At 41.6% G+C, this 22,517-nt stretch overlaps 1 protein-coding gene across 2 annotated transcripts; it reads left to right on the top strand.

The window, feature by feature from the left end:
- The first annotated feature begins 14,590 nt into the window (after positions 1–14,590).
- PTGDR (prostaglandin D2 receptor) lies at positions 14,591–22,294 on the top strand. Of its 2 annotated transcripts, none has more exons than XM_060098117.1 (2): positions 14,591–15,436; positions 22,055–22,294. In XM_060098117.1, exons 1-2 carry the CDS (start codon positions 14,591–14,593, stop codon positions 22,292–22,294), a joined length of 1,086 nt encoding a protein of 361 aa, XP_059954100.1. The 2 variants fall into 2 exon arrangements, with proteins under 2 accessions (XP_059954100.1, XP_059954099.1); XM_060098116.1 differs by having other exon boundaries at positions 14,591–15,633; positions 22,055–22,151.
- The last annotated feature ends 223 nt before the right edge of the window (positions 22,295–22,517 follow it).

Below are 22,517 nucleotides of genomic sequence, written 5' to 3'. Positions count from 1 at the left end.
GTTTTAACCACAGCAATCACAGAAGAAAAGGAAATAAAAGGAATCCAAATCGGAAAAGAAAAGTAAAGCTGTCACTGTTTGCAGATGACATGATACTATACATAGAGAATCCTAAAGATGCTACCAGAAAACTACTAGAGCTAATCAATGAATATGGTAAAGTAGCAGGATACAAAATTAATGCACAGCAATCACTGACATTCCTATATACTAATGATGAAAAATCTGAAAGTGAAATCAAGAAGACACTCCCATTTACCATTGCAACAAAAAGAATAAAATATCTAGGAATAAACCTACCTAAGGAGACAAAAGACCTGTATGCAGAAAATTATAAGACACTGATGAAAGAAATTAAAGATGATACAAATAGATGGTGAGATATACCATGTTCTTGGATTGGAAGAATCAACATTGTGAAAATGACTCTACTACCCAAAGCAATCTACAGATTCAATGCAATCCCTATCAAACTACCACTGGCATTTTTCACAGAACTAGAACAAAAAATTTCACAATTTGTATGGAAACACAAAAGACCCCGAATAGCCAAAGCAATCTTGAGAACGAAAAATGGAGCTGGAGGAATCAGGCTCCCTGATTTCAGACTATACTACAAAGCTACAGTAATCAAGACAGTATGGTACTGGCACAAAAACAGAAAGATAGATCAATGGAACAGGATAGAAAGCCCAGAGGTAAACCCATGCACATATGGTCACCTTATCTTTGATAAAGGAGGCAGGAATGTACAGTGGAGCAAGGACAGTCTCTTCACTAAATGGTGCTGGGAAAACTGGACAGGGACATGTAAAAGTATGAGATTAGATCACTCCCTAACACCATACACAAAAATAAGCTCAAAATGGATTAAAGACCTAAATGTAAGGCCAGACACTATCAAACTCTTAGAGGAAAACATAGGCAGAACACTCTATGACATAAATCATAGGAAGATCCTTTTTGACCCACCTCCTAGAGAAATGGAAATAAAGGCAAAAATAAACACATGGGACCTAATGAAACTTAAAAGCTTTTGCACAGCAAAGGAAACCATAAACAAGACCAAAAGACAACCCTTAGAACGGGAGAAAATAGTTGCAAATGAAGCAACTGACAAAGGATTAATCTCCAAAATTTATAAGCAGCTCATGCTGCTCAATAACAAAAAAACAAACAACCCAATCCAAAAATGGGCAGAAGACCTAAATAGACATTTCTCCACAGAAGATATACAGACTGCCAACAAACACATGAAAGGATGCTCAACATCTTTACTCATTAGAGAAATGCAAATCAAAACTACAATGAGATATCATCTCACACCAGTCAGAATGGCCATCATCAAAAAATCTAGAAACAATAAATGCTGGAGAGGGTGTGGAAAAAAGGGAACACTCTTGCACTGCTGGTGGGAATGTGAACTGGTACAGCCACTATGGAGAACGGTATGGAGGTTCCTTAAAAAACTACAAATAGAACTACCATATGACCCAGCAATCCCACTACTGGGCATATACCCTGAGAAAACCATAATTCAAAAATAGTCATGTACCAAAACGTTCATAGCAGCCCTATTTACAATAGCCCGGAGATGGAAACAACCTAAGTGTCCATCATCAGATGAATGGATAAAGAAGATGTGGCACATATATGCAATGGAATATTACTCAGCCATAAAAAGAAATGAAATTGAGCTATTTGTAATGAGATGGATGGACCTAGAGTCTTTCATACAGAGTGAAGTAAGTCAGAAAGAGAAAGACAAATACTGTATGCTGACACATATATATGGAATTTAAGAAAAAAATGTCATGAAGAAGATAGGGGTAAGACAGGAATAAAGACACAGACTTACTAGAGAATGGACTTGAGGATATGGGGAGGGGGAAGCGTAAGCTGTGACAAAGCGAAAGAGAGGCATGGACATATATACACTACCAAACGTAAGGTAGATAGCTAGTGGGAAGCAGCCGCATAGCACAGGGAGATCAGCTCGGTGCTTTGTGACCGCCTGGAGGGGCGGGATAGGGAGGGTGGGAGGGAGGGAGACGCAAGAGGGAAGGGATGTGGGAACATATGTATATGTATAACTGATTAATTTTGTTATAAAGCAGAAACTAACACACCATTGTTAGGCAATTATACTCCAATAAAGATGTAAAAATAAAATAAAATTAAATTAAAATTAAAAAAATAAAAAAATAAAAGATACCCTAGGCATGAATGCTTGTGGTTGTTTGCTTGAGACGTCCCTACGGTTGTTGCCAAGCTCTCATTTGGACCATAGAGAAGGGAGCCCAGCTATAGCTCCCTACAACTTTGTTTTCAAGGTGATGAACCATTATCATCATTATGGGTTTTTTTTTATTATTAAAGGTAATTACCTTTTATTTCAGTACTTTTTGTTGTTGTTGTTTTTCCTTTTTACAGTGAACTCATTTTAAGCCACAGATCTATTATTTTGATGGCTCATTTTTTTGTGTACTCTAAAATACAAATTTAACAGAGAAGTCTTCATTGGGTTTTTACTACTGCATTTACTGCTGATTGAATTTGCAAAGTTGGTATGCAAGATCTATTGTACAAAAAACAACTATTCAAAATATAAATATGGAATTGACTATTGCCTTGAAGGTTCTATTGGATTCTGTGGGCCTATATCACTATGTGACATGTGGTAGAGGGATGCTTCCACAGCTTTTCTTTATTGGAACAAGTGTGAAACATTTCTTTTATGCTATGCCATGACATCATAAGGCCTTGGGACCATGTGATTATGGACAGAAACATATGGGAACAGTACTAGGTCACACTGACTAGCCAGAATAGATTTATATAAATGTTTTAAATTATTTAAATAAAAATGTAAAATGAAAAGTTCTTACAAGCTTGTTAATCTTTGGGCTTATGAATAGGAGTCCAAGTTTGAGAAATTTGCAGTGAAGATTGCTCCCAAATGGTCTCTGTCTAGCTATGAGTCCCAGAACCTACATTCAAAAGCCTTACTAATGTTCATTTAACTGATGTGAACTGATGTGCTAACTTCTAATTTCTTTTTTTTCAATATCTTGAAAATATTAGTTACCTGGTTTTTATTCAATATTTAAGCACCAGCCTTTCACAAAAGCTATAGAAGTCAATTTTTTAAAGAGTTGTATGTAAGTCCTTTCCCTTTTTTGGTGTAGTGTCCTTTCATTCATTCTATCTCTTCACTGCCAGTTGATGTTTCAAAACATGAAAGACCTAATTTGGAAAAACAAGAGGCAGAAGAGAAGATTGATTTATCTGTAGTTTCCAAAAAAATTTTTACTTTTAAATTCGTTGTAAATGATGCACAAATAAATTTCTAATTTGCTTAGTTCTACCGTACCTACTATGTGCTGTGTGCTTCTATCCAGTGAGAAGCAGCTTAATTTTTTTCAAAATTAAAAGTCTGTAATGACTTTGGTTCACTTACATTTAATATTATTGATGGTATATTTGAATTTGTATCTACCATCTCACTAGTCGTTTTCATATTTTATATTTTTTCTTCTTTTTTCCCTTATTTTGAAATAGATGAATATTTTGTTATTGCATTTTCTTCTTTATTAATTATATATTCTTTTACTATTATTTAGCTGTTACTCTAGAGAGTATGACATGCATTATTGACTTATTATTGTATAGTGTATATTAATATTTTTACCACTTCCTAGATGATGCTAAAACCTTAAAACATTTTAACTCCATTTATCCCCATGCCTTTTGTGCTATTGTTGTCATGCATTTAGTTCTATATATATTTAAACTACACAAGGCATTACGATTGTTGTTTGTATAGTGTGTATTTATTTAGATTTACCCAAGTGTTTACTCTTTCTTTCCTGCATTTCTGTTTTTTCTGTCTGTGATCACTTTCCTTATGCCTGAAGAATTCTCTTTATTACTTCTTTTAGAGTGAGTCCTCTGGCAATGAATTCTCTTAGATTTTCTTTGTTGAGAAATGTCTTTGTTTTGTCTCTGATTTCAGGAATATTTTCACTGGGTATAGAATTCCAGGTTGGCCCCCAGGAGTATTTCTCAAACTCCTTTCCCTGTTCCTAGGATTTTAAAAACATGGCACTCCCCTGAAAACTTCCTTCCAGCATGCATCAGCACACTGCTGCTCAGGCAGCTCAGCTGTCTATCCACTGTGGTGTCAGGAATGCAGGTGCAAGACCCAGGAGGGCTTTGCTTGAGATTCTTTTACTTTTCCATGGCTGCATTCCAAAGGCCTCTTCCCAGCCTTTGCCAGATACTTCACCTCCCTTTATTCTTAGCAATTTTCCCATTCATCTTCAATATTAGTGATTTGAAATCCACATATACATTATCCAACATTTTCATAATTTTAGGACAGATATTAAGTAAATTGTACTAAAATTTCGTGTAAAGAAATTTGAGGTTGGGAAGGGCTTGCTATACAGTTGGCCCTTTGTATCTGCAGGTTCCCCATCTGTGAATTCAATCAACCAGGATAGAAAGTATTTGGAAAAAACAACTGTTTTCCCAGAAAGTTCCAAAAAGCAAAACTTGAATTTGTCATGTACAAACAACTATTTAGATAGCATTTACACTGTATTTACAATGATTTAATAGCATTTACATTTGTATCAAGTATTATAAGATATCTAGAGATGATTTAAAATATGAAGGAGGGTGTACATAGGTTATATGCAAGTAATGTGCCATTTTATATGAGGGACTTGAGCATCCTCAAATTTTGGTATCTGCAGGGGTCCTGGAAATAATCCCCCATGGATACCTAGGGATGACTTTATTTCAGACTACGAAACTGCATTATTATTAAGTAATCCAACTTCCCATCTGATTGATAATTTTATTAGTTAGATGAAGCTAGGTTCTATCACAAACAAGCCTCAGAATCTCACAGGCCTGACACAGTGGTTTACTTTGCACATTTACAGTTCAGTTGGGTTTTCAGCGGGCAGCCTTCCATGTGGAATTCAGGAACCCTGGCTCCTTTAATCCCTGGGCCTCAGAGTCCTCCACTGGATGTTCTGCATTCAGCCAGTAGGCAAAAGAAGAAAGTAACTGGAGGATCATGGATGGCTAAGATTTCATAGGCTGAATCTGCAAGTAGCATACATCACTTCCACCTCCACTTCATGGGCCCAAACTCAGCCACCAGCCACATCCAAATTTAAGGGAGGCTGGGAAATGTCGTTTAGCTATGTGCCTGGGGAAAAGAGGAAACTGATATAGTGAGCAGTTCATCTCTACTACAGTAATGAGTGGGAATTCAATTTAAACTCATTAACTTTTTCCAAACCAAACTCAAGGAGCTAAGAATTCTTTAATGGACTTTTAAGTTGTGCTCAGATTAACTCATGTATGATAAAAATTAATGTTCACTAAATTCTAAAGTGTAATTTATCCTTACTAGTGTATTTTTTCTCTTTAACTAACTTATACAATAATAATAAAACTAATGGCTTTTAACTAGGTTTTTGTATAGAATTTTCACTTATTTGGACCATTATTCCAAAATTTACTACACTTAACATTGGAGACAGAATACTCCCTGGACTGACCCATGTGTTTCCTCTGCTTTCCTGCCTTGGCGTCACAGAATGTGAATGCTGAGAAAGTAAAGAACTGTGCTAAAGGACGCACTCCGAATTCATGCTAATTTCAGCTGTGCTCTCACTCTTGTCTGTCAACCACCATCACCATGACCACCACCCCATCACTTCCTAGTGGTGCTTTAGGGCCTTCCCCACATTGGCTCCTCCATCCTTCTCCAAATTCCTCATACCCCTGACATTCCTTACTTTCCAGACAAACTCCTCACCTCACTCTTCTTATTTAATTGTAAGTTTTTGTTCAATGGTCATCTATCCTCATTCCACATAGGCAGGGACCATATCTTTCATGTTCACAGCTTTATTTCCAGTGATATTTAGTGAATGAATGAATGAGGCTCTCTGGGGTCAGCTCTATCTTGTACCCTACTTTTCATCTCAAAATATCTCTATCTCCGTATACACCACCTTCAGATTCTTAACTCCCATCATGGGAGAAGATCTTATCTTTCTAGGGCTCACTTCTTCACCACTATTTCCCATCCCAACATCTTTGAGTCTTGCTCCCTCAATCATCATCTCTTCTCCAGCAGCTTTACCCTCTCCTTTGTCAGCTCTCAAAATAGGAACAATTTCCCCCCAGCTTGAAAAAGCCTTTGTTTTCCCCTCTGCTCTTTTAATTTCTTTCTTTGCTTTCACAGCCAAAACGAATTGCTGGCTCCAATGACTCATGACCCATGCACTCCTTCATCTTCTACAATCTGATAATTGCTCTACTCTGGGCTCTTGAAGGTCATCAGTGACTTCCTACTTGCCAAATTCAGTGATCTTTTCTTTTTTTTTTTTTTTTTTTTTTGTGGTTCGCGGGCCTCTCACTGTTGTGGCCACTCCCGTTGAGGAGCACAGGCTCCGGACGCGCAGGCTCAGTGGCCATGGCTCATGGACCCAGCCGCTCCGCGGCATGTGGGATCCTCCCGGACCGGGGCACGAACCCGCGTCCCTTGCATCGGCAAGCGGACCCTCAACCACTGCGCCACTAGGGAAGCCCCTCAATGATCTTTTCTTAGTCTTCATTTTCCTCGTTCACTCTGTAATATGTGAACTATTACATACCATGGCAGAGACTGTTGGTTGACCACCAAATATCTCATTCTCCCCTTTTCCTTACCAGCACAACTCCAATTTTATTTGAAGTGGTAACATGTCCAACTAAAGGACAAAATTTCCCAGCCTTTCTTGTAGTAGACATGGCCTTAGGAAACATAAGCTTACATGCTTGAATTCATTAGGCTAATGTCAGCTGCTGTAAAAGATAAATTCTAAATTCTCATCAGCTTAGACAATAGTACTTTCTTGCTCACATAATACTCAAAATGTATGTTCCTAGCCAGCAGAAAAACTCCTACATGGTCATTCTGGGACCCAGGTCCCTTCCATGTATTCCATCTTTTTCTAGGACCTCAAAATCCTCTATATTCAGCTAGTAGATGGAGAAAGGGGATGAAGGACAGCATGTAGGAGGCCAGAACTCAGCTATATGATGAGACATAATGGCAGAGGAGGCAAGAAAATGTAGTACGTGTGACCACCCAAGAGGAGGAAATGGATTTAGTGGGCAACTAGCTAGTCTCTGGCCTACCGTTACAGTTAAGCCATTCAGTAATAGACTCGACCCTAACCCAACCATCAGACATGAATGGAACAGGCCATAGTCACTGCACCCTGACTGGGTAGGGCAGAAAATCTTACTCGTTCAATCCTTTAAGCCAAAGATGAGCATTTCTTCTTTACTGTCTGCCATAACAAGCTCATTACTCAACATTTTTTTCTCTTATTGTTGTTGTCATAAAGCATGAATTAATTTGCATTCTGCCATAATAAGAACCATTTCTAATCACAATTAGACTTGTTCCCCTTTATAGCTGTGAAAAGTGAGGTTTGAAAAATACTGAGATAAAGAAATAGATGAGATAAGATGTACTATGAGTTTGTACTTTAGATCCCCCAAGAAAGCCAAAATTGCAAAATGTGAGTCATGTTGGTTGTTTTCAACAATAATGCTTTTTTGCCAAGTACAAAAAAAGTACCGATGAAGTTTATAAGATACACGGGGATCACAGTGTCTTACTGCCCAGATTAATGACTCCCCTGTTAGTTTAATTCTCTCTGCAGACTGTATATCAAAGTCTTCCCCAGCATTTCCTTACCATGGTTACTGACAGATGACATTTACTGTCTACTCTTGACCAGCGGTTAAAAATGGTCTGCCTATAAATTATCCTTTGTTCAGCTCAGATTATTGTCTAATAGGAAGACATTTATCTGTATTGAAATTCAAGGTGATAAAAGAAACGTTTGAACCACATAAATTTTCCTCCTCTCTCTCCAACCTTATTAACAGTAATAATAGTAATTCATTCTTAAAGTTGGAAGTTTCCAACTTTTCAATTGTTTGCTCTCAACGCTCTCCTGCTAAGAATGTGTATTATTTCAAATAACTCATCTTTCATGTAAATTAGCACATACACAGAGAAACAAGTGATTTCAAAAGCCAGTCTCCATTTTTTCCAGAGCCACATACAGGTATACAAAATAATTTTGACACCCAGACTTACATAAGCATACAACTTAAATTTGTTTGATCTGGGCTTTCTGCCTGGCAGTTGAATACAGAAGAATATCTTAGCTTCTTAGAATGAGAGATCAAAATTGTTTCTGACTCAGGATAGAGTCTTCCAGGACAAGGAAAAATAGTATCATGGTTATTCGTTCATTTAGTAAATATTTATGGAGAGCCTACCATGTGCCTAACAGCATGTGCTGGGACCTGGGGGAGAAAGTTAAATAAGACACAGCCCCTGCCCTTGAGAGATTCACACCCCAACGTGCAAACACACAACACAGTATAATACATTAAATGTGATGGGGCTTTCAGCGAGCCCAAGAAAGTGGGCTTCTTAGGTTCAGGGATGAGGATGAGAAACTTCTGGGAAGAATCTGAAGAAGAATGTTAAAATAAAAATCCAAGACTATGCTGAGGAAAGCAAGATTAAAAAAAGGTATGAATAAAAAAATAGCATTGGAATGCTGTGACCTAGACGTTGGCCTAACTTGCCTGAGGTCACCAAAAAGGGGTTTAGGGAGGCTTCTTTAAACCTGAGTTAAGTGTAGGTGGAGCTTAAGGGCTCACTGCCTCTGGGTCTCAGCTGAGATGCCCAACAATACCATCCTGGTAGTGGATGCTGAATGCACTACCCAGATCCCCCTCCAAACTAAAGGGCTTACTCTTCCGGCTACTGGCACACAGTCCTCACTATCAGCCCCCTCTAGCTGTTGCCTTGTCTCAAAAGAATTGCTGCCCTCAAGGTCATGTGCCCTTCCCTGGGCCCCCAGTGCCTGGCCAACCCAAGGTGATAAGGCCCTCACCCCCAGTTTGGGGCAACTCCAAAGACCCCTTTCAGCTTCTGAACTACCAGTCAGGTTGGTTCGAGCCTTTTATTGAAACTATCATAGCCTGACTTCACCCTCTGCCCAATCCTGCTTCTGTTCCTTCCCTTTCACAGGTGTTCATCACCAAAGCACTCCTAATAAATATCCTACACACTAGCCTCCATCTCAGAGTCTGCTTCACAGGGAACAAACTAGCCACACCTGCCAACAATATCCCTTAGAACCACAAGCAAACTGCTAGAAAATCTCAGTAATCAGTGAAACGTCAAACCTATAATTGGGTTGACAAATGTATTATTCCACCATTTATTTATTCCTAGGTCATCACCCAAAGGCAGTTTCAAAAATTCATTCTGATCTTTAGGGTTTAAACTACAGCCAAGCTATAACTGAGAATATGTTTTCTCCAAGATCCAAGCATACAGAGATCCTGATCCTGATTTATACGTGGACACTGAGGTCGGCCAGGACACACCCACTCCCCAGAATCTCTGGAGGATTTAATTACTTGCTTTGGCAGCAAAAGATATCAAAATGAAACTTCTTGATGGACAAGAGGTTGGGGAGCCCAAAAAAGCAGAAATCACAATGGGACAAAATGAAGAGTTTACTAAACCACCTGCAAACTTTAGCCAACAGATGCTAATATGATGTTTGTGCAGACTTGGCCACATGACATAGGCAACCAGCAGAAATGTAGGCAACTGGCATGCTGTCTGACCCTGGGGGAGTTCTGCCTCCCCACCTCTGAGCAAATAAAGGAAATCGCAGGGTCCTTCCTGTCTCTCCCACCCTCTTGTCTTCTCTGTTCTTCTCTTCCTCCAAAGCAGAGGCCTGGGGAATCCAAAAGATCTGGATGCCATTCTAGCCTCATCACTTACTAATTATGTAAACTTGGAGAAGTTATTAACCTGAGTCTCATTTTCCTTATCTGAAAAATGGGGGGAAAAGAAAGAAGACTTCTCGGGTGCTACTGACAGGAATAAAAACATTGACATCACTGACAGAGCCATGCAGAGCAAGTCACAGCACTAAGCTTAAATTCTAGTCCAGTGGTTCTCACTGTAACTGCACAGTGGAGTGAAGCCTGGAGGGAACTCCCAGAGAGTCTGATATAATTGGTTTAAGGTGTCGAATCATCAGAAATGTTTACAGCTTTCTAAGTGATTCTAAAGTGCAGCCAAGGATGGCAGCCGCTATGGAAAACAGTATGGGGGCTGCTTAAACAACTAAAAGTAGATATGATCCAGCAATCCCACTCCTGGGCATATATACAGAAAAGATGAAAACTCTAATGCAGAAAGATACATGCACCCCAATATTCATAGCAGCACTATATACAATAGCCAAGACATGGAAGTAACCTAAGTGTCTATTGACAGATGAATGGGTAAAGAAGATGTGACGTATATATACAATGGAATATTACTCAGACCTAAAAAAGAATGAAATAATGCCATTTGCAACAACATGGATGGACCTAGAGATTACCATACTAAGTGAAGTAAGTCAGACAGAGAAAGACAAATATTATATGATATCATTTATATGTGGCATATAAAAAAATGATACAAATGAACTTATATTTACAAAACAGAAATAGACTCACAGACATAGAAAACAAACTTATGGTTAAAAAGGGGAGGTGAAGGAGGGATAAATTAGGAATTTGGGATTAACGGATACACACTACTATGTATAAAATAGATAAACAACAAGGACCTATTGTATAACACAGAGAACTATATTTGATATCTTGTAATAACCTATAATGGAAAAGAATCTGAAATATATATATATATATAAATAACTATAAACAGAATCACTTTGCTGTATACCTGAAACATTGTAAATCAACTAAACTTCAATTAAAAAATAATAAATAAATGAATAAATAAAGTACAGCCAAGGTTGAGAATGATTGCTCCATGAAGATTATTTTCTATTTTAGGTACATAACTAGCATATGAGTTCAGTATAAGTACTCCTCCCTCCATTTCCACAGACAAGGAAACAGGTTTAGAAAGGTTAGAAGGTCGCTCAAGGGTACAGAGCTAGCAAGGGGGCAAAGCTGAGATCTGAATTCACACAGTATGACCACAAAGACCCTTCCCATCACCACCACACTGCTGTGCCACCACCTCACCCCCTGCATGTGAAGAGTATCTAGCACGGCCACTAGCACAGAGCAGATGCTCCAAAATTGGTAGCTAAGTTTGTCTTTACTTTTTAGCTTTCCTCCTCCCTATTCTTTGCTCTTCACAATCCCCAGCCCAAAATGTTGCTTAGAGTTCAGTAGGATTGAGGGATGGATAAGAACAGTCAATATGGATCCAGGAAATCCTATTCTTTTTCCTACTCTCTCCTTTCTAAAATCTGGCCATGAGCATACACTTGTTTTCTGTTTAAAAAATTTGTAGATAATTATTACAGGTACCATACTGAAAATATCACAAATCCAAGGAGAAATTTTTCAACCATCCATTCTCAAGTTTAAGTTAATGTTTCATTTGCCTATGTCACTTCTAGTTCTTGTCCATGAGCATATATGGTTTTTATGTTTACAAAATCATAATATAATTATATATTTAGATGTGTCTGTTCACATTATACCATATATATTTTTCCAGAAGATTTGTCTTATAACCCAATTAAGCAACCTGCAGATTATGAAGATAACTTTACTATGTAACTGGGCCCAAGATATTTTCATTAGAAGTTTCCCTCTAGGGGTCGGGGTGGGGAACCTTAGCCTTGTTACTATGAAAGCTGATATAAAAGTGTATAACCATGTAAAGGTCACATGACATGACATTTGCCTTCGCTTCTTTGCTGTATGTTCCTCAAGGCCCACACACCTCACTCCCATTCCTGGCACAAAGTAAGAGCTCAAAAAATACTTGATGTATGAACAAATGATACTTTTCTGGGCTGAACAATGAAGTTGTACAATAAGATTTCTTAGGCGGAGGGACAGGAGACTCCAAAGTTAACCATGAGAATAGGGCAGGGTGAACCAGAGCAAACAGGCAGGAAAGCAGCTGGAAATCCCATGGTAAAGGCCAGCTACACTGGCCAGAAGGAAGCATGTGGTTTCCTGAATTGTATCCATTCAAAGCCATCAGCCTTGAAGCATGACATATATAGACCATGTCAAGGATGGACAGTTGCCCCTTCAGTCCCACTTGAGAGTTGTTTCTAAAAAGTTGCGTACATTCTTGGAAGGGGTATGAAGGTCAAGACAGCTGGAACAGAAAAATAAGACTGCAAAAAATGGGAGTCGGTACGCTTCAGAGAACATCCCGATACAACGTCATTAGAGGAAGATTCTTAACCTAGAGTCTATTGGGCCTCCTCCAGGCAGCATAGCGAGACTTCAGGAAACTGTGAACACACTGAAATTGGTATAAATTGTGCATACGTGTGGCTGTCTGTCTAGAGAGGAGACCTCAGATTCATCAGATTTTTGTGCCCTTTGGTTATCGGGCCTGCTACTTCTTCCTCTTCATCAACTCAAATGGAGCTCCTCTAAGTCCATAATTGTTCATTAGGGGCTGGAGGTGGGAATAAGAGGTGGTGGGAACGAGAGGGAGAAGGGAACTAAGCCCTCGAAAGACCTTCTATTAATTGAGTTAATAGATGTGAAAGGATTAGAGAGTGTTCAGCATATATAAATAGGGGCTTATAAATGTTAGCTCTCACTATTTTTATTACTCTATGCCAAAAGCCTTATACTTTCTCAGCTTCACAATAACCCTACAAGGCCAGCATAAGTCCCATATCCTATTTATAAGGAAACAGACTCAGAGAGATTAAGTAAACTAACCCGTGGGTCACAGCTAGTGGTGGAGTTCAGAAAGATCTAATTCCAAAGCTTGGACTCTTTGTCCCCACCCCAAGACCTGAATTACTGGCCAGGCTTTCAATCTGAAAGCAGCCTCTCCGGCTACCCTTTAGGCTTTTATGTCTAAAGCCCGGTCTTACTCTCTCCCTGAGTCTGTCCATCAGAACAGGCACTGAGCCACAAAATGAGCTTCTTCAAGCCAAGGCATAATCTACTTGCTTATGTAATAGGGTCCTGGTCATCCCCCTGAAATTCCACACTCAAGCCAGTTTCTTTCCCAGGGTGTCAAGTGTTAATTAAAGAAATAAGTCACGCTAAGCACAATTAACTCCCTCCAATCTATCATGCAGCCAAGTGAAAGGCCAGAAGGGCAGAAATGTTTTCTAGTAGTCACAGACCAGAGTGAAAAAGCTTCAAACTAAGTCTCCTATTTTCTGGTTTCCAAATCCATGCTCAAAATTGCAGTTAAACATTAGCTACTAAAACAGCCTTCCTAAAACATGGGAGAATCCTGACAAATGTATGTACTTAGTGCTTCCTACGCGTTTGCACTTTACACGTGTTATCCCTATGTTTCAAAAGAGCCAAACAAGCTGGTTAGATGTTACTTCTTGCGACGTTAAGCAAGTCTCTCAGGGTCACACAGTGAGTAACAGAACCAGGACTTAAACCCGGCTCTGATATCATCAGCACTCTTAACCATCCTCCTCCCACCATGTCTACACAACCACCGTGATTCACGCTACCCAGCATCTCCTCTTGGTTTTCCCTGGAGCCACTTGCCTGAAAGCTTGATAGGAGAAGCCACGGAAGCAAGACAGCTGGACTCTATAAACAGAAGATCCGGGTTCCAAGTCCAGCTCAAGTACTAACTCTGTCACCTTGGGAGATGACTTAAACTTCCAAGATCTCCGTTTCCTCACCTAGGCCATGAAGCTCACTGTTCCTGTTTCAGGATCTAGAAGAGAAAGGAGCTAAGGCTTAGGTGTTATGCGAAGGTTGGTTACCTTTTCCCCTCCTTAAAGCACTAACGCGAAAACTAGTGGTAGAGCTTTCTCAGCCTCCCAGCCGCGCTCAACTTCAGAGTTCTTCTCGGCCACCGCCACAGTCCCACCACGCCACCACCCCCTCGCCCCTCTCCTCCCAGTGGCCGCGGCTTAATTTCCCCTCCATTTCAGTTGTTCTCTTGCCTCGCAGGAAGGACTGGTCTTGGATGCTCCTCCTCGGGCCCCTCTCCTCCCAGTGGCTGCGGCTTAATTTCCCCTCCATTTCAGTAGTTCTCTTGCCTCGCAGGAAGGACTGGTCTTGGATGCTGGGAGTCTGCCTACTTTCCCCCTTCCTTCCTTCCTCCCTCCCTCCCTCCCTCCTTCCCTCCCTTCCTTCCTTCCTCCCTCCCTTCTTCCGACTCTGGGCTTGAGGATCTGTCTCTCCTCAGGACCCGGCGCGTCGGGGCGGAGCTCTTCACTCCGCTGCCGGGGGTCTCTGAGAAACCAGCGCGGGCTGCGCAGCCGGCCGTGCGTCCCGCCCCGAGGGGCGGGGTGTGACCCGAGAGTTGAGATAAGAGGCGCCTGCGGTGGGGAACAGACCGCCGTCCGCGGAGCTTTCTTGGCGTCTCAGCCTCTCCGGCGGAGCCGGGCGCGGGGCGGCCTGGGGCGCTCCTCTGCACCGAGACGCCGTGGCCCCAGCGCTCCCGCAGCCTCCGCTCTGGCTCGCCGCGCCTCCCGCCATGAGGCCGCTGTTCTACCGCTGCTGCAACACCACGTCGGTGGAGAAGGGAAACTCAGCGACGATGGGCGGGGTGCTCTTCAGCACGGGCCTCCTGGGCAACCTGCTAGCCCTGGGGCTGCTGGCGCGCTCGGGGCTGCGGTCGTGCCCGCGGCGCTCGCCGCGCCCGCCGCCCTCCGTCTTCTACGTGCTGGTGTGCGGCCTGACGGTCACCGACCTGCTGGGCAAGTCCCTCGTGAGCCCCTTCGTGCTGTCCGCCTACGCGCAGAACCGGAGCCTGAGGGGCCTGGAGCCCGCATCCGGCAGCTCGCTGTGCCAAGCCTTCGCCTTCTTCATGTCCTTCTTCGGGCTTGCCTCGACGCTGCAGCTGCTGGCCATGGCCCTGGAGTGCTGGCTCTCCCTGGGGCATCCCTTCTTCTACCGACGATACATCACCCCGCGCCGGGGCGCACTGGTGGCGCCTGTCGTGGGCGCCTTCTGCCTCGCTTTCTGCTCGCTGCCCTTCGCGGGCTTCGGGAAGTTCGTGCAGTACTGCCCCGGCACCTGGTGCTTCATCCAAATGGTCCACGAGGAACGCTCGCTGTCGGTGCTGAGCTACTCGGTGCTCTACGCCAGCCTCATGCTGCTGCTGGTCCTCGCCATCGGGCTGTGCAACCTGAGCGCCATGCGCAACCTCTACGCGATGCACCTGCGGCTGCGGCGGCTCCCGCGCTCTGGCCCCAGGGAACGAGCGGAGCTGGCCGCCGGCGAGAGGGAAGAGACCGCGCAGCCCCTGGAGGAGCTGGATCACCTCCTGCTGTTAGCCCTCATGACTGTGCTCTTCACCATGTGCTCCCTGCCTTTAATTGTGAGTCGCTTGGCGCTCAGGCTGCGGGAGACTGAAGCGCGTCGGGCCGCAGTTGCCAGGAGGGAAGGGTGGGGCGCATTGGACGCGGTGCAAGAGGAGATGCGCCCTGAGCCAGGAGGGTGTGTTGCTGCGTTCCCCGGATCAGGTTCCCTCCACAGCCCCCAGGAGATAGAACCCAATTTGTTGAGCCAAAAGAGGTAAAGCCACAGAAAGGTAGGGAAAGCCGGAGCCGGATGGTGTCCCCTTAGCCCCGCAGAACCTCTCCAGTTAGCAGAACCCCCTCCTCCCTGCTTTCCTCTGCGAAGATCTCAGGGTTATTTATGCACCTCAGGACTTTGAGGAGCGGACCTTGGCAATACGAGTCCTTTACCACTTCTCGATGGCTACGTGAGGTTTTATTTCGTTACACCTGCCCATGATTTTAGTGGCATCAGAAATGGGCAAATGGTATCTGGGAGTTCTCCCCGGTGTTGGTGTGGAAAGGGAATAGGGAAGGTGTGCTCCTGTCAAAGTGATTTGCACATGTGAGTGACTAAAAGCATAGGTTTAGGTTTTTTTTAACTCGTGAGTAAACTTTGAGGAGTGGCGGATGCCGTTTCTTGTGCTGCAGAGGCGGAGAGGCTGTTTGGATTAGCAGATGTGTAGGAACGTTTCCGCTGGTGGTGTCGTTCTAATAACCTGTCTCGACAGGTTTTGTTTCTATCTTGGCAAGCGAGGTGACATGAAAGCCATTATGTTGGGTTTATCACTAACGTTGGTGCAGATTGAATTACTTCCTCATTTTGCAGGTATTTCCTCTTGTGACCCAGGCCAAGACACCTAGGAATGGCTGAGGCTTGAGAAACCTTTTTCAGCCTTGCTCCTCTCCCTCTCCAGACCCCACAGTGTACTTGTTCAACATGAACAACATTTAAATAAATTCTTTACCAAGTCCGTGTCATTGGAGTCCTGAGACTTATGTGAATAGGAAAGTTAAGTTTCTCATGGCAGTGTAGCAGTTTTGGACATTACTTTCAAGGGTGGATGAAAGTGAAATATACTGTGATTTTTCCCTTAAATGAAGGCCTTAATGTGTTGGGCAAAGAGCTCTCTGGGTTAGGATCAGAACTCCCCAAGATAAATAAATAAATATATATCTATATAAACAGAGAGAGATATAGGTATAGATATTTAACAGTGGTTTTCAAACTTTAGCACGCTCAGACTCATCAGCAGTGCTTTTAGAAGCAGAGCTGGCTGGGCCCCATTCTCCAGAGTTTCTGATGCAGACATTTTTGAAGAATTCAGCAGCCTCTTCTTCACCTGCTGATGTGGGGATCACATTTTGAGAACCACACTCTAAAGCAAGACTTAGCAATCACAGCCCACAGGCCAAATATGTCCTGCCCACTGTTTTAGTGCAGCCCTGGAGTTAAGAATAGTTTTTTTTGTTTTGTTTTTTTTTTTTTTTTTGCGGTATGTGGGCCTCTCACTGTTGTGGCCTCTCCCATTGCGGAGCACAGGCTCCGGACGCGCAGGCCCAGCGGCCATGGCTCACGGGCCCAGCCGCTCCGCGGCATATGGGATCCTCCCAGACCGGGGCACGAACCCGTATCCCCTGCATCGGCAGGCGGACTCTTAACCACTGCGCCACCAGGGAGGCCCAAGAATAGTTTTTATAAGTAAACATTTGCCATAAATTTGATGATAGGGCACATGAACTCTGAACCCCAACTAAGTCAAATATGATTCCAAGAAAAAGACTCACTCTTCTTTTTAGTAGACATGTATTACCAAAAATTGTACTCAATTATTATTACATTTTTAATTTCATCAATTAAAATTGTAGAAATGTGTTTTCTCTCTTGTTAGTAAGTACCTACTAAATATTCACTATTTGCCTCTTGACTCATAAAACCTAAAATGTTTGCTCTTCAGCCCTTTACAGAATATGTTTTCAGATCCTTGCTCTAAAATAAGAGCCTTACTTACCTGTGCTGCGATAAAAGCAGAAATTAGCCAAATGCCTGGATATTATGTCCTGAGTTTGAATGTTTTAGTAAGAATAATGCAGAAAGCATAATACATTGGAAAGAACATTGCACTTGACGACTCTCTAAGGAGATTTGAATAACTCACAGGGGCTTGTGAGGATTGAAGGAAATAATGGACTTGAAAATGATTTTCTAAAAAACTTGTAAAGTTTCAAAGACATGCAATGCAGACAGCATTCTTCACAGGAAGTATCATTTCTAGAAAGGATAAGGGCTTTAACATAGGTTTGAATCAGGTCTCATCACTTACTAAGTATAAAAGCGCTTACTTATCCTTTCTAACCTCAGTTTCCTCATCTGTGATGAGGATAACTATTCTTGCTCTGTAAGATAGTTATGAGGATTTGAAATGTTATATATACATATATATATATATATATATATATATATATACACATACATACATAAATACACACTAACCAGGTGCCTGGTGGCCTCAAAAATTAGTATTACTAATTATAACTTCCATTTATTATAATTGCCTGCTAGACATAGAAAATTAATTAAGAAATATGACCTCCGAAGATAGTATAATATTTTAAGGCAGTGGTTCTCAAACTTGTTCTAGTCTAACGACCCTCTTTTCACTCTTAAAAATTATTAAGGACCCAAAGATGTTTTATTTATGTGGATTATATCTATTAGTATTTACAATATTAGAAATTAAAAATAAGAAAAATTTTAGATATTATTGTAAAACAAGTTACAATGTACTTATTGCTTGTGTTTTTGCATAGGTGAAAGAGAAGTTTGAGATTTCAAAATTATTTAATGAATGATAATAAAGTATAGTAATATTAGCAGATAACATGGGAAAAAGCATGTTAAGAGCACAGAAACACTGAGAACAATCTCTGAAAATGCACATATGTATATCCTATTACCTTAGAAAGGTCTAGAAAATGCAAGAGTACACAGCACATATTCCATTAGCTATGGGAGTGATGATGTCATTCATTACATATCAGGCAGCTTCTGTGAAACTCACTGTACACTTATGAGAGGATGAAAGTGAAAAAAGACAAGTAACATCTTTTTATGAAAATAGTTTTGACCACATAGACACACGGAAAGAGTATTAAAGATGCCCGTTCTTTGAAAATCACTTTTCTAAGGAAAGGATTTAGTGATTGGAAAAAATAAGGCTGTATGTGAAGGTGGGTAAACTTAAAAAAAAAAATCTTGCTCATCACATAAATATCATATTTCATTAAGCCAGTGAAAAGTTTGTTGGAATATGATTTTTTAATTAAGTTTGTTATAATGCTGGATTAGAGCAAGATGTTTAGATTGAATTCTCATATTTCCAATTTGATACGGTAAAAAGAAAGTATAGAGAATATGGGAGGAACTTTAGTGGCAGTTTGCAGCACGTTCTTTAATGTATACAAAGTATTTTCATCAAAATTATTTTTACCTTAGAAAACCACAGTGTTTTGGAGGTTCGTCGGGGAGCAGGAATGGCTGAAAGAGGGTTTTCATGAAGAGATTCAACATAGTAGTTGAAAGGTTTAGAAGCCAGGTAAAGGTATGCACAAGCTTGTGCAATCGCATATATCAGAATCCATGGAGTCAGAGAAGTGGTTAGAGGACCTCCTGCATGCATTGAGATAACTCTTGTGTGTGTGTGTGTGTGTGTGTGTGTGTGTGTGTGTGTGTGTGTGTTTCATTTTGTTGAGCAGAAAGAATGGGTGGGATGCGCCATCCATAGGAGGCTGTTAAAGTTGTGTAAGGGATGGTAGCAAGAGACTGGCCCAGGGAAAAGGGTAAGAAGTGGATTTAAAGAGCTAGAGCAGAGGGTGAGGTCTAGGGTGTGGTGATGGATGAACTGAATGGGAGAGGGCGTTGGAATCAATGTTGATGTCCTAAGCAGGGATGTCCAGCCAAGCTGTCGCCAGAGAACCGGCAACAGCAACATTTTTTTGTGGACCCCTAATTTCAACAGAGGGCGCTCTTCTCACACCAGTTCTCTTTGTGTAATGACCTACACGCGTTGAACAAACCAGTTGTATATTCTGAGGGTATTCCGTATTCAAGCCCTCTGTTAGAGGAGCAGTTTATAAAGTATATTCTAGGGAATACCATTGATCATCAGAGGATTTTTCGAAAGTCTAGATTGTGTTCAAACGGATGTCTTGTGAGAATTAATAGAATATGTACTTTGATCACTGTCACAAGGGAATAAATTTGTCATATTTTTAGTAAACTCAAAAAATAAATAAAAGGCCGTTTGTAGAATATTACATTTCTAATACAAATCAGGTGACTTGAAAGTGCAGATAACCTAATAATATGCAATAGAATTGATATGGATAAATAGTGTACAGAAATAAAGTTTGTCTTAATTATATAAACATCATTCAGTTACCCAGATCCCAACTAATCAAGCATTCTCAAATAGTAAGAATTATATCTTGCTGCACTCCACTTTGAGGAGAAAGGAGCAAATATAAAGATTAAAGTCATATAAAGTGTTTGCTTTTTCAGTCAACTCAAGTGTGTAGCCTGTTGTCATCCATTTATTCATTCATCTCAGATCTGGAACCTACAACATTCCAGGCACTGTAATTCATTGTGGGGATATAAAATGAGAAAAACATCACATCTGCCCGCAGCTATAATACTGGGGGTGAGAGGGAGTGACTAGGGCCGGAAAGGAGTTAGAAAAGGAAAGGATTGACTCCTAATTGATAAAATAATAATACTAGCTAATTATTGAATTATTCTTAATGCAAGGACCTGTTCTCATGGTTGTACTCATACTATCTCATGCAAATTTCATAACAATCCTGAAAGAAAGGTGCAATTATCCCCATTGTATAGATGAGGAAACAGAGTAACTTGCCTGAAGTAACACAGCCAGTGAGGCGATTCTATCTAACCTGGATGGTCGGACTCCAAAGCTGATGAGCTTAACCACCACCTTAACCATCACCAGAGGCTTCGTGTTGGGGGTAATGTTTTAGGTCAACCTGGAAAGAAGGTAGGATTTGGGCATGTAATCAATTTCCACATCTGTAAAATGGAGATAATGAACATACTTACTTCACAGGACTTTCGTAAGGATGAAACAAACTTTTAAAAGTAAAACACTTAGAACGGTGCCTGAGAATATGAAGCTCTGTGTGGACGTTAGCCATTATTATTACTCTTAGTGTTATTAAGCAGTGATGATGGGAGAGGGCTTCCAGATAAACTCCGTCTTCCTAAGTGCACTAGATGGAAGTATCTGAGCCTACAGAAAAGAGAATAAAAAGGTAAGGAAACAATTATGAGAACATACATCTTCTCATATCCCTGATTGCGTTGAATGGGTCTGGTCTGTGTACTTATTCATATCCCCTCCCATTAATGTTGAGTGTGCATATTTTCTGTACCATTAGAGTCCATTTTGTCCCATTATGGATTTAGAATCTCAATGAGCATGGGCGATGTAAGAGCACTGAGAAAAAGTGGCTGGCCTCCAACTGAGTGGGAGACAGTTGTAGCGCTGGTCTAGACAGCAGTGTCGGCTGAATGGCAGGAAAGGGGTGAAGCAGTTTGCAGGGCTCCCAAGAGGCCAGAGAGCTCAAAGAAGAGCAAGACAATACAGGAGTGGCTGGGCACAGGTAAGTAGGCTTATCGCTCTGTGTATGTTTCTTTTTTCTTCCTAGTCTGAAAAGAGGATGACAACCACAGAATGATAAGCATCTGTGCTAAAAATGAGTAATTTACACAAGTTGTCTCCTGTCTTTCCACTGGAATATGTCCTGTCTCTTCACGTTGATTAAACGTTTCTGTTTCAGATGGACTCACAGACATAGAAAACAAACTTATGGCTATCAAAAGAGAAATCGGGGGCAGGGATAAATAAGGGATTTGGGATTAACAGATACACACTGCTATATATAAAATAGATAGACAAGGACCTACTGTATAGCACAAGGAACTGTATATCTTGTAATAACCTATATTGGAAAAGAATCTGAAAAAGAAAAAAAATACATTTATATGTATATACATATACATATATATGCTGTACACCTAAAACATTGCAAATCAGCTATACTTCAATAAAAAAAATTCAGAGAAAGAAAAAACAAGTTTCTGTTTCATTGGTGTCTCCACACATGTGACATTTCACAAGAGTGGCTTATTTCTGGGCTAACTAAGAATCGAGGACAGGAAGGAGGCAGAGGAAAAAGGGAAGAGAATCAGTATCTATGGGAGTGCGGTGACTCTGTAAACGACTCAGTAGACTAGATTTGTCCCACTTCAGCTCTTCCTCTACACCGCTAGGCAGGGAGCGGGCAACTCTAGCCCTGCCACACTCACCACAGGTGGACCAGCTCCAGGGACTTAGCCAGGGGCTCCCAGGAGGACCAGGCTTCCACTGAGCCTCCCAGGTCGGCCCTGCACCTCCCTGGCTTCTCACTTGCACCCATCCACTGTGGTGGCCTTAGCTGCTTATAAATTTACCCAAATGAATACTCGAGCCAAGCTGCCATACTCTTACGGAAAAGTAATGTTTCCTAAGTGAAGTAAGTGAATTTGTTGCAGCCATCGACCTTCCACTATCCTAATTGAATATTTTCCTTTAAAACAGTATCGTGCTTACTATGGAGCGTTTAAAGCTGTTCACGAGAAAAATGGAACTGCTGAAGAAATTGAAGACCTCCGAGCCTTACGCTTTCTCTCTGTGATCTCCATTGTGGACCCTTGGATTTTCATCATTTTCAGAACATCAGTATTTCGGATGTTTTTTCACAAGATTTTCATAAGGCCTCTTATGTATAGGAACTGGCACAGCAATTCTTGCGGAACTAACATGGAATCCAGCCTGTGACAGTGTGTTAACCTCTCTCGTAAACTCAGGAATATATCACATTTTCTGGCAAAGAACCATGATCAAAAAAATCTTACAGGGCTTCCCTGGTGGCGCAGTGGTTGAGAGTCCACCTGCTGATGCAAGGGATATGGGTTCGTGCCCCGGTCCGGGAGGATCCCACGTGCCGCGGAGCGGCTGGGCCCGTGAGCCATGGCCGCTGAGCCTGTGCGTCCGGAGCCTG

This window comes from Mesoplodon densirostris, chromosome 4, assembly GCF_025265405.1.
Source record: "Mesoplodon densirostris isolate mMesDen1 chromosome 4, mMesDen1 primary haplotype, whole genome shotgun sequence".
NCBI lineage: Eukaryota > Metazoa > Chordata > Mammalia > Artiodactyla > Ziphiidae > Mesoplodon > Mesoplodon densirostris.
The sequence above is the reverse complement of the archived record's forward strand: the minus strand, read 5'-3'. Positions and strand labels throughout refer to the sequence as shown.